The sequence below is a fragment of the Topomyia yanbarensis genome, chromosome 3 (assembly GCF_030247195.1).
Source record: "Topomyia yanbarensis strain Yona2022 chromosome 3, ASM3024719v1, whole genome shotgun sequence".
Taxonomy (NCBI): domain Eukaryota; kingdom Metazoa; phylum Arthropoda; class Insecta; order Diptera; family Culicidae; genus Topomyia; species Topomyia yanbarensis.
The window spans coordinates 33,966,726-33,980,366 of NC_080672.1; the positions used below are offsets into that span (position 1 = coordinate 33,966,726).

The 13,641-nt window shown below is 35.7% G+C and overlaps 1 protein-coding gene across 30 annotated transcripts in view; it reads right to left on the bottom strand.

Moving 5' to 3' along the window:
* LOC131691502 (ryanodine receptor) overlaps window positions 1-13,641 on the bottom strand; it is a 120,067-nt gene that overhangs the window by 80,683 nt on the left and 25,743 nt on the right. For 29 of the 30 annotated variants that reach the window (XM_058977954.1, XM_058977952.1, XM_058977956.1 and 26 more), the window contains exon 2: window positions 2,739-3,163. In XM_058977954.1, the coding sequence (XP_058833937.1) occupies window positions 2,739-2,792 (54 nt within the window). In that variant the 5' untranslated portion in view covers window positions 2,793-3,163. Of the gene's footprint in view, window positions 1-2,738; window positions 3,245-13,641 lie in introns of all 30 variants that reach the window. The other variant, XM_058977955.1, reaches the window with a different exon arrangement.

Here is a 13,641-nt window from a genome sequence, read left to right on the forward strand (position 1 = left end):
AACAAAATTTGTTATAATTCTGATGGAAGCCTGTCACAGTATGCCACATTTTTTGATATATACTAGAAGAATTTCTGTTATGTTTTCTGTTATTTTACCAGCTAACGAGACCAGAGTCATAACACAACTTGTTGTCATAACAAAGTAACACAGTCTGTAATAATTTTGTTATTTCTTTCTGATCGGGAAACGTGCCTTATCAAATAAACGAATTGATAAATAAAGCTAGGGTTGATACATGTGGACGCTTTCTCAAGGGAATTTTTATACTTGTTTTTTTTTATTTTCACGAGAGTTTGTATTCATAACTGTTTAATTTTTTTCTGGTAGGGCTGACTCTAGTGCAATAACAGAATTATTGTTTCTGTGTCAGTCAAGATTGATCGGGCAAAGTGAAACATGCCAAATCCGGCCAAAAAGTGCCGAGTCTTCGTAAGACCTCAAGAAGTTACTTTTGTACGCTTCTCTGTGGATTTGCCCGTTGACAGACTCTGCTATGAAGAAATGAATATTTTGCCATATCCGCAGATCGCTTGCCAAACAAGGGGTTTTCTGGTTGGTTGGCTAAGGTCCGGTACCTTCTGAACTTTGTATACAGGGTGTTCTGAACGTTCCATCGTTGTTATAAAAAATAAATTGAAACTTGAATCGAAGCGTTGGATTGACGTTTAAATTGGTTCAATAGTCATGCAATGCCTCGTTTTCTTACAACTCTGATGCTATTTAAACATCTTGATCACCTGGGATACAGTGCAATGTGCGATTCCGAGCTGCTACTGATCATTTGTTACCACACACTAAAAAATTGTGAACAATTAAATACGACTTTTCTTTGAAGTATAGTCTACAGAATGATTTTATATTCATTCTAAGTGCCAGGGCCCAGTGTGTCCATGCGTAAAGACGGTACTGAACGTAGTCGTCGTTAGCTCTATCATGTCCGCAAACTGGATAAAATATTGCTTTTTTCTCCGTTCTATATTGCTGGTTTACAGTTGTTTTCCTATTTTTTGCATCATAATCGAGTTTTTTGTAAGTTGATTCAGATCGAATGCCGACAGACAGTCTGTCCAGCGGTTTTCCGCCCAATACATAGGTACCTATACGAAAAGGATTTCGAAATGTACGATATCCCGATTGGATTTTGGCCCCCTCATGGTTTGAAGTATGTACTCATGTCCGTATTCAATCAATAAATGCATAATGCAGGAGCGGAACTCACCACCAAATAAACTTTACACAAATGATACCAAAAGCTGAATCGAAGACCGCACCAATAAAAGTGTTTCAATATTCATGAGTAGTAAACCGAGATACACCGACTCAACACCATCCACCCACCTTATTTACATTTCGACGAATTTGGGTCTCTGCCTAATTTGCATCGTTGGTTCCCTTTTGTTGGTTTGCTGTTTCGGTGAGTTAAGTTGTTGGTTGGTATAACTAAATTTTTTCTGAAAATGAGCTACCCGGATAGAATTTTACATTATTATTTAATTACTCTACAAACAATCATAAAACAATAAATATTATAGTTATTACAATAAAATACAATAAAATTTCATGTAACAATAAATTTCACTGTTCAGCAAAAAACTGATACAGTGCATTCACATTAAATTTTACTGCTTTCTAGAAAAAAAATGTATGGAGGAAAATTGATTTTTTTAATGTTAAGATACATAACCACCCCCCTTTTTCACTGTAAAAGTCTATTTTACATTGAAATTTACTGTAAAAAGGTTAAAGTTTATTATTTTTGTATTGTAGCATAACACTAAAACTCACTGTAAATTATTGTAAAATTACTGTACTGTCACAGCGAAAATCATGGTTTTGTTACTGTACATTTCTATTCGGGTACTTTATGTTTGGTACGCTACTGCATCCCAGTAAAACTCATTCGGGATTTGAACCCGCATTCAGGATGCTTTCCGTTGTAATTATGGCTCAATCAATGTAATTACGTTTCCGAGCACCGACGACTCTTGGGGACACTGTGCACCCTCCCTACTTGACTAAAAAGTGCTCCATTGAAAAACGTGTGTATACAATTCTATCGTGATTCCTGTTTCACGATATTCATTATGAAGTGAAAAGGTGTTAATTTAGCCTATTGTAGCTAATCGAATCAATAACATTTATGTGTAAAATGATACGAGTAGTCCTTAGTGGCTTCTTTGAGGAACACTTTAGGTAATTTCTGTGTAGGATTCGCGAAATTCTTCACCACTCTCTACGCATTTCCAAACTTCGAAATCCCATTTTCCATATCGAGAATCACATACATTATGCCAACAAGGCGTGCGCCGGAGCAGCCTATGTTTCCGAGTCGGAATCGGTTATTTTATTGGAGCCTTTTTTTTTGTTCGTGGCAGTGTAAACTATTGTGTTGGTTATTAATTTCGGCGATAAACATTAAATAAAGAAAAACTATTGGTCGTTAAGATATGGGATAATTTTCTACGCCGTAGTCGTTAATACGGTTATTTTTTGTTCCGGAAATTGTTCTTTGTGTAGGAAAGCAATTCATTTTTATAGCAATTTTTTGCTCGGGTTGGTCGAAAACAATTGTTCAAAATGCCCATAATTGTTCGCTCTGCGGCAGTCGAATATATAATGTCGAGATAAAAGTTTGTCAACTATGAACATATCAGTTATAGTTACATTTCGTCTCAGTCATCGTCATCGTCGGAAGCACTCAACAAGCTCTGTTCCCTAATTTTCACTCTACTCACCGTCCGCAGGAATGAAACATCATCCTGCTCTGACCCTCCTTCCGCTTCCGCCATGATTGCTGTCTACTGGCACCTTTCGCTGTGGGTGGATATTTCGGCACACTTTACTTATTTCAAAATATTCTTTCAACCAAAAACATAGAACCTAACAAAAACGAACACAAGACACAGGTCTCACCGGTCACTTCATGTGCTCTTGGTACCGTTTCGTGGTTGAAGGGTATTAATATTTTCAGTTCACTTTTCGTGCAGGTGACACCGGGTTCACATTTGAAACGCTAGTACTGTTTTCTTGTTTTTTTCGTTATCGGAACTGATTAACTTGAGTACGGTACAACCTTCACCGTAATCGTTTCAAATAATTCCTTTTCCGGTCACTGAAATATTTTTGCTAGCGAGCTTTATCCACTGGTCGACGTTTGATCCTAAATGGAGAAAAATGACATTGTGCTAGTACTAGTAAGATTGAAAAATTGTTTGCTGGTTTTCGGGTGGATCGATCAGGTCTGGAAGGAAAAAGAAGAAAAAATAAACTTTAATTCTCGTTTCACATGTAATACTAATTATTTTGGTTTCTAATTATTTCTAAACATGGTATACGATATCGATCGATTCTGTGAAAGGTACATGGTTGAATATCGCTTCTAATTTTAATCAAACATTCTTTCTTATTGCATTTGGAAAGTAGAGCCACCCTACTGATGAGCTATCATTGTTTTGTGCAGTAAATTTTCCCGCAGAATAAGTGGTAGGAAAGGCAATTTGTTCTCGCTTCTTGAGCCCACTGGAAAAATGGCGGTGAAAGTTCGTGAAAATCTATTGCCAGTGAGGCGGAAATGAGGAAGACTATAAATTAGGATACTTGTTGAAATAACGGATAGACTTCCTCGTGCAACTTTATAGTACAATCCTTTCGGAAGGCACAAAAGGCAAAAACAAAAAAAATATAGAATGCTGTGGAAAAGTTTTGTTTTTCAATTGAGTTTAATGGAAAGGCAAAGAAAAACATGTTTTCGTGTTTTTCGTGACATTGATTAAACGAAGTTGCTAAAACAATAAATATTGATTATGTCTGATAATAAAATCCACATAACTATTTGAATTTGCTGATAACTCTAACGAATCTCTCATGGCTTTAAGAATAGTAAAACAGAGCGCTCTGCGGAATGGGTTTTATGTACACTAGCTGTTAATCCTATGTTTGTATTTTTAAAGATTCTGCGTTAATTTTAAAATCACCCCAAAAAATGTACATGTTTACATAATGCTAACAATCGCGAGTGTGCCACTTTTGCCTAATGAGTTCTGCCACTTTTTTAAAAATAGTTTTATATTATTCATGATTTATTGTTTCTTCTATGATGATGGCATGTAATTTCAGAATTCTTGTATACGCTCTCAATATAACTGTTACTCAATACCTACGTATATGTATTGGATAGCGAATTTCAATTCTGTTTCAATCACCTCCTAGAGACATTATTGCACCCAAGCGACTCTACGTAGTTTCTTGAATCGATCAATAATGCACACATGGAAACATCAATAACGCAATCATAGCAGACATCTCTATCGAGAGAGATATAAACTCTATTCAGCATGAACTATGTTTAGTTGGAGTTTCCTGTTTTATAATTTGATTAACACCTTCTCGTTCTCGACGTATGAACGATTAGACATCGTACCTGAGATTGAATTGAGCTCGTTCGAGTTTTGAATTGAATAGATTGAAGCGTTGGATTTCAATGCTTCGAGTTCTTCTCATCAGTAACTAGCGCAAACTTAGAGCTAGTTGGATGATAAATCTAAACTTGCTCAATAATTGGCATCAGTTGGACACTAAATTTAAACAATTCACAAATCTTATGTGAACAACGTCTAAAACGGCAGACTGATCCCGAGTGGTGTCTCAGTAAGCGACAACGAACCTTTGTTTTTAGCTTGGGAACTAATAGTCTGGCACTATGCCAAATTTTTTCTCCCTCCAAGACAGCAAACGATTAGAATAGCAGTGTCACAGATCTAACCGATATTATTTGTGTTGATTTTCCGAGTCGAATGTCGCAATTCGCATTTTTTGTTCTTATAGGAAAGATTCATTGCACCATTCAACTTTTGTTAGAATTAATAAGGCTCGTAGATATTGTACAGTGTTTTACTCTATTATCGTACAAATAATGAGCCACCTAGCCAGTAGGAATCAGCATCGTTACTTTCCCTTATGTTTATTTAGTTTCTTGTATCTCAGTTCTGCTGTGCACTCTATACAGAGCAATAAATTTCACCATCCTTAGCTCTGAAGTGTGCTACTGATATCCTAAATGGAAAGATATGTGTTCGTTTATTTGTCCTTTTCAAATGGCTTCATATTTTTTGCTTATCCTGGCATACAATGGTCGCAGTCACTCGTCTATTTTACTCGTTCATTAGGAACAAAAGAAATTTTCAATGAAGCAAAATGTAGATATAGTACAGAACGATATCAGGTTGTTTCATGTGGAGGTCTTCCTCGTAGATTGAAGTTTAATTTCATCATTGAGGGGGTGGGCCTAGCGTAGTTGGTAAATCGATTGCCTTGTACGCAGCGCACCTGGGTTCGAGTCCCGACCCCGCACATAGGGTTAGCAATTTTTCATAAGAGATTTTTCTAACCCGAATAGGCGAATGACCTTAAGGTTAAAACCTCTTTAATAGAAATAAAAAAAATCATTGTAACATTTTTATTGTTTTCCCAAGATTGCCAGTTATATAGTTAAAGCCTTATAGGAAAAACGTCCGTATAATTAAATTGTGTATGTAATTATAAATCAGTATATATGAAATTTGAGAACTCGAATAATATGAAATACGGATTTGAGAAGGAGTCGCATGTCTTGTATAAACTTTTATGAATTTTTACTTAAATTTGTAATCAATTAAATAAAATCAAATGAATTTGAAAAACCAATCAATTAAAATCATCTCTTCAGGTAACGCTACTGAATAAATAAATTAATTGCAGCTCATAATTTAACCCTCAAATGAATGCTGTTGCCATTTGGCAACATACCGGATTCCGTGATGTAAAGCCTCAACAAGAAGTATATATCGTATCCATCCGGAAAAATGAGTACCAAGGAAAATGAGTTTTACGCATTTGCGGGTTAATTAAACTAGACTAAACGTGCTTGAATGTAGGAATGGAACGAAATTGAAGTAGTACCTCAATCGCCACCAGGCACTCTAAACCACAACTTTCTAGCATTCGAACAACCAGGCAAAGCAATTTTACAGAAGGTAGAGCCATACCTAATCGTGAATTCATAGAGTGTAACCTGTAGCACAACAGGTATCTATCGCAAAATCCTTGGGTAATGGGGCAACACGTGTTGATTCAACACGCACTCCCTACCGCTGCAGAATATGTATACATATATAACTATTCCGTTGCGGAACTTAACTTTCTGATTCAATGAACCTCTCGTAGATGATTTTAGTGCTACTCTCTTTGGGGTTTGATACAGGCAAGCGGATAATGAGACCAGCCTCTTTGAATCACCAGACCAGGGCCAACACATATATAGAAGCTACTACTACTTGGTAAACAAAGAGAGACTACCTACTAACAATAAGTTGAACTCGGGAACGAACTCGAGTCACTATATTTGATGAGCAAATTTAAGCGTTAGAATACAATGATAATTACTTCTACTTGCTAGCGGGTGGCGCTAGTGTACTGTTAGAATCGAGTAGAAATGTTGTCCGTGTTTTGAGAAAAATCGGCATGCTGTGATTTTATTAATTCTATTATGCGTATCATAATATCATAGCATCGTTGTCCGACTATAAATGAAGAAAGCAATGCACCATGGGCCACAAATCGATTTTTTGTCGAAAATCCAGAACTTATAAACCGTTAGTACTAGACATTCAGTGTCTTTGGAACAAATTCTCTACAATAAGTGCTTTTCATTTTGGGGAAAACAAAATTAGGGTGACCCTCTCGATTTTAGAAATAAAAAACTACAAGGGGCAGCCCTATGGGGTTGCACGAACTATACTACTTATTGTAAAATATTTATTTTTTACGTGCGGCTATACTACTTAATGAAAAATATTTATTTTTTAGAACATTTAGGGCCGATTTCATCACCCTCGCTTAACTTTTAAACCAGGTTCACCAGTACGTTTAAACCTGGCTTAAGCGCTAAGCGAGGGTGAAGAAATCGACCCTTAGAGTAATAATAAATCAAATATATTTCTTACGTATAGTTCAGGCACAACGTTGATATGTTACATATTGAACCAAACCTTCTTGATTATTAGGTCATTTCACTTAATTTATTTTAACTTATTTGAGAAGATCTGAAGGAAGAAGACAGAAAACCGTTACCGAACTAACTACATCTTTTTAGCACAAGATTATCTTTTAAAAATTGTAAAAACTTTTCGATTGTATGTGGTAAAAGACCTGGGCCGGCGAAGAAAAATCAAGTTTTAGACAATATAACCACATTTCATGAGTAGACCAGGCTTTCTAGTTATATTTTGCCATCACAGTCACTTTCCCAAAGTACGCAAACAAATGTAGCGAATCATATATCGAAACTATAAATATACAAGAATCGAAAACAATTTTATATATGGACGGAATTTTATATATGGATGCGTTTTTGCAACGATTTTTCGAGTGGCAGTGTATTCATTCATAAAAAGGCTTTGCAGTTTGTACCTGTTAGCACAATCAAAGGAATATAGACTGAGTGGAAATGAATCAATGAATTGATCGAATATAAATAAATAAATAAAAAATGATCTTTCGTAGTGCTTTCCACCGATCCGCGTAAATTTGTTGCTAAGAAAGTTTTCGTCTTTGCGTAATAAAAGCACAGGATGCTATCATGCAGGTTACGCATGCAACCGCCAACAATTTAGTAACAAAGGTACCTACACATTCGCCTCAAACATTGAACCCAAGCGCACAAAGCAAAATGAGTCAACGCTGATGATGATGGGTAGAGCGAAAGAGACAACTACTCACACGATACTATGTTAACCGTGTTTGCAAACGGAGCTCGAATGTACAAACGATTATGTGTACGAATAATTGAGTTCGAAATTGTACATAAAAGTGTGCTGAAAACGAGCTCAACACAAAAGAAACCATAGTGTTTGAACGGACAAGCTCAGTCGCGTGTACCTCCACAACCAGTGTAACGGACTTTTACCTCAGCTACACTAGCTGTGAAAACACACAGCGCAATGATCTCCTCCGTCTGCCGTTCAACAGGCAACTGAGCTTGTCCGGCCAAATCCGTTCTTTAAATAGTCGATGATGACGTCGTTCATAGAAGCGTAGCGCACTAGGTACAGCAATCGGTCGTGCCGGACTTGGGAAACGCTACCTTCTGTGTGTGAATGCGCGATATTTTGACTAGGTTGTAATTATTTAAATTTTTAATGCCATGATATCAAATACCTTCGGGTGTATATATTGGAATCTAGTCTTAGAAGTATTTCGGGGCGATATGCGCAAAAAATTTGAAACTTTATCGTGAGATGGCTGAATTATATGCGTTTAAAATTGGACCACTTTTCGTTACATACCATTTTTGTAGAATTTGCAAAGTGCACCCCCATATCGAAAACAAAGACGTAGTCCTACCTCAACAACTTATCTCCTGAATGGAAAAGGATAGGAGCATACGATCTTCCGAAGAAATCAATTCTGAGTAACTTTGTTGAAAAAGTCGAAACTCTTTTTTCAACGGTGTTTATTTTGCAGCGATTTCCGATTTCGATTCTTTCATTTAGGGTGACTCTTTAAAATTCAGTTTTTTTAATATAACATCTTTGAAGTTGATTTCTTGTGCATGTCGACTTCGAACAAAAGTTAGCTCTTACAAATGCGCACATTTCTCCTTCACCTCATTAACTTTTATACAAACAGATTTTATACTCAGAGTTTTCTAAGGTATTTCCTTTACTCTGAAGGTGACAAAAAGCGGCAATCAATGTTATGACCATTTGATAGTACTTTAAAAACACTACAAAACAAGGGGTACATGGCTTGTCTCCCAGCGACTTTTCATGGGAAATGTTTGCTTATAAACTCCCTCTGTTCCATGGACCAGAAATCGTTTTTTGTTAAAAATCCAGTTCTTATATACCGTAAGTGCTAGAAATTCAGCGTCTTCGAAAGAATTTCTTCACAATAAGTGCGCTCCATTTCACTGTAAAAAATGCAGTGGTCTCCTTGATTTTTGAAATAAAAACTATTTATCCTGAACAATAAAAATTAAAATATTAAGCCCTATTGAAAATAAAAAAGTAATCATGTTTGAGTAATTTTGTTGGCAATTCCTGACCCTTAAAAATTAGTTTTTCAATAAAATACTTTTGAAGTGAATTTTCCAAAAATTTTGAAATTTTCTTCTATTCTCTTTTCTATTTTGTCATTCAATTTTTTTCTCTGGAGACTAACTTATAACCAGTTTTATAAACTAAGATATTGATTTTTTTCAGTAGCACCTGTTTTTCTGCGTTTCAGCAATTTATACACTAATAAAGTACCCGTTAATGCGCAGAAAACTACTCATTTTGAATAAAAGTGGAATAACCCACTTAATGGGTAAAAAGCTTGTACGTCAACCTGGATACGTTTTACCTATTATTTTTCGTGGAACGCTTACAAAGAAATGGATAAAATACCCTTTAATGAAAATTGTCCCAGAATAAAAAATACTGAAAATTGGTTTATATTTCTGAATTTAAAACATTTTATAAAATACCAGTTTCATATTATTTCCCTTTGTTGAGAGTATTGGAATCTCGATAGAATTCCTATCCGAAAGCCTAAAAACAACATAATCACTGTCACTGGATAGAATATCTGGCTGAATCTTCCAGAGCAGTCGAAATTGTTGAATTATCACATATTTGCACAATCCTCAGTAGTCTAAGCTGCCGTTTTTGGAGCATTGCCGAAATGTTCCAACTCCGCCACCGGTTCCACTAAGAGTCGATAATTTGCAGGTTCCGCAACGATTCATAATGTGTAGGTTATCTCGCTTGAAGTAATTAGTAAAGGACCCACTATTAGTATCAATATACATATTGGCATAACCTCATCGGGTTATTGTGAAATGGATTAGAAGTACTCATTGTTAGAAGCAAAAAGTACCCACAGTTGACAGCTAAAATAACTTCCGAAAATGAGCAATTTTTATTCATAAAATTGGTAAAGTTTTTTTTGCCGTGTAAGGAAAATATCTCCGAAGGAGACTGCCAATCTCATATCCATTTGCTAATACTACTACTAAATAAGAGCTGAACAACTTGTCCCCCCACGTATGTTCCCGTGGATTTTTTTTATTGTTGGTTTCCTCAGCTGCGGTAAAATGCAAAGCAAAGTCCGAGAAACAAATGTTTTATGTACAATTTTCCTCCACGAAGTTAATGGATCTCAAACAAGAAATTAAATCTATACACAAAGTAACAAATTGCGTGCGTAAGATCTGATGGATAAGCAATACAATTCGATTGTTAATATTAAAAGATCCACGGCTCAGGTATACTAATGCATTAAGCCGTGTCAAATAAATTAAAAAAAGTACCTAATAGACGATTAACATGGCTTCACGCCTGGACGCCGAACACCGACTAACCTGCCGAGCTTAGCATGCTACATAACAGAGAGTATGGAACTCAATCTGATATTATTTACACCAACCTATCCGCCAGTTTTTATATAACAATTGTTGGAATGGAGAAATTTGGAAATAGCGGTGGATTTTGCAGCTGTTTCGATCCTGGCTCTCAGATCGAGAGATAATGGTTGCCATTGGAGATTGCTAGGTATAGCGCAGGGAAGCTACTAGGGACCGTTGATGTTTCTGCTTCACGTCAATGGCGTGTATTTAGTGCTGAAAACTCCCCGCCTGTCCTGCATAGACTATCTCAGCATGAAACTTTCGTTGATGATGGTGTAGCAAGAACTACGTGTGCGTATAAGTGCCTGGTGATCGAACTCCGACTAAAAGACTTTCTGGCAGAGCTCTTCTTCCCGAACCCCCAGAACTTTTTTACTGCCAAAGCTCTGCCTGTCAGATTCTAGAACCTTTTAACTGCCGAAGACATGTGGAGAAGCCACAGTCGATCGAGAGGTAACGGAGGAGGTAGTACTCTTTCGGTTGTCTTGGTTTTTCACTCGCCTGATATGGTCACCCTAGCAGTATGACATCGAATAAATATGTTTAAAAGCAATGAGTTCATTTGCGCCATTAAACAGTAACTCTACTTCAGCCGTATGATTGCAGTCATACTAAAAAGTCATTTTAAACAAAAAACATTGACATTTTACGCGAATGAATAAAACAAAAAGTATCACTTTAATCCGCATTAAATTTTACAAAATGCTTTTTAAGCACCTGAATTTTGCGGTTTGCGTTTCGTCCATTTTTAGGATGTGAAATTTAAAATTGTAAAATATTACCCAGCAAAGATTAATCCAAGTTTGACAACGTATTTATTCCCACTTATTTACATTAATAAATTTATGAAAATGTGTGCTGTTTTAGGTACTTTTTATTTCAAGTGTCTCCATTTTGTTTTGCGTAAGTTTACTCTGCTGTTGACATCAATTGGTACTTTACCGATGCGAGGTTGGCCACTTTAGTGAGCAAATAATTGCGGTTATCCTTTCATTCAGAGGCCAACGAATTATAAGTGGTATTAAGTACGTTATGGGTACTTTCATTTGGTTGATATTAGCATTTATTGAGAATGATATGTAGTATATAAATCAACTGCAGATGACGGAAACTTTCGATTGGCTAATAAATGCTTGAAATAAAAACGTTTTTAATCCACCTAACAGTGTGATGAGACATTTCTTATAACTCTTATCACTCTCTTCGGATATTATATCGTTTGAGAACATTTAGAACTTGATGCTTCGCGATGTTTTTGATAACACATACTACATGGGAAAGTTGCAGGACTCAGAGAATCGCTCAAATCAGTATAGGACAACATCAGTGCTAGAAATCTCAAACCAAATCAATGGGAAAGCGAAAAAATGACCCGTAAAATAGACATAAAAACGAATTATTGCTAATGCTCTGTTAATAAAATATCTAAATTCCTCAATCAATGCATTGTGGTGGGAAAACTGAATTTGCTTAAAGGGGTTATATATTGTACTGAGCTAAAAAAATTTTTTTTTTAATCGGTTTGAAGTTTATACATTACTCAAATTTCCAACGCGACTGAGAACTAAGAAATCAACGCTTTTTCTTGAAAAGGGCGATACTAGCAGTGACACCATTCAAAGAAAATGAACAGTGAATATTTCCACACTTGGTTTTATTTCCTATTTAAGAACTATTGTGTTTTTTACATCCTAGATTGCATGATTCAGTAAACGAAACCCAAAACTTCATAAAGTATTTGAAATTATTAAATTAAAATTTGTTTTTGCTATTGAAATTGACAAAATGATAGTATCGCCCCTTTGGCGATTTTTTACTTTTTCAGTTCCACCTATCAGCATTGAAGTATCGCCCTTACGTTTTTTTACAATAACTACCGTTTTACACCACCGATTTCGTCCGTGTTTTTTCAATAGAGATCATTGTTACTATTTACAGCTGGTATCAGCTTGATAATCCTAAAAAATACGAAAATAACAGTTTCGCCTCTAAACTGCTAGCAAAAAAAGTATCGCCCTGTTTGTTTGCATGGAGCGTGGAGGGCGAAACTTTAAATAAACAAACAAAAATACAGTTTCGTCCGTTGTATTTTTTGCTGTAGTTTAAGAAAGCAATATCGTAGAATCAAAATTTTTAGGTTAATTTGTAGCATTTCAAAGCCCTCATTCGCATGTATGAAAAAAAGCCTTATGTTTACATTTGTAAGTATCGCCCTTTTCACAAAAAAAGCGTTGAAATGAAATCGCAGCTCCTGATATCACGCTATCTCTGAAGTGCATGCGTGCATAGTTTCAAATTTTACTTCGACATCAACTTTTTCTAAAGGTGACTTCCCAGTAGTATCCTTGATTTGAATTATTATCGCTAATCCTAATGCTAAAGAACAAATAAAAACCCCACGAAAAGGAACCGTTTGGGAAAATTATCATCATTACTGGAATTTTCATTTTCACGAAACTTTGCGATAACATTACGTCACTTGCGTTAATGCACTGGGTGCACAGTGCTCTGAAAATCTAGCGAAATCGTCTTAGGGCACCAGCGGGTCTAGTTCAGAGCTATCTGCGCGGCGAGTTAAATCTGTAAAGAATACTAAAAATTAATTTCTATTCCATAATTTTCAGTTCAGCATTTCGAGAGATCGTGCTCACCGCAAGCCATGAAAAATAGACTACGTTGTGAAGCGATGGTTACTATTTAATAAAAAATCACGGTAAAATAAAAAATAACACTATGAAAAAATTCCAAAAAGCTTATAATTTTCACAAACTTATTGAGAAAAAATGTTTAATAAGCTTTCGTAATATTGTGTAGGAAAAGAGCTGAAAAATTAAGTATATTCTCTATCTGCAACATATAAACCCTTAAGTATACCAATTAATTGGTATACGAATTGGAATAGGTTCGCCAAATTTTGGAACAAATCTATAAAATAACCCCTTGAAAACTACCTAAAAATTGTTGTAGTTTGCAATAAAAAATCCCCAAAAATGAAATGTACCTATTAATGTGATACACAGTGAATAATACATACAATAAAGACCCATTTTTATCAGTCTCATGGTGTGTTTTAGGCTGACAAAATGGGGACATTGACTAAATCGGGCTTTTCTTTCTTTATAATGAACTGAAACTGTTAAAATATTTTTCCCGTCCCTTGATGTAGTCTGATAACTATTTCTGATTATGATGAACTTTTCATTTTTGCATAT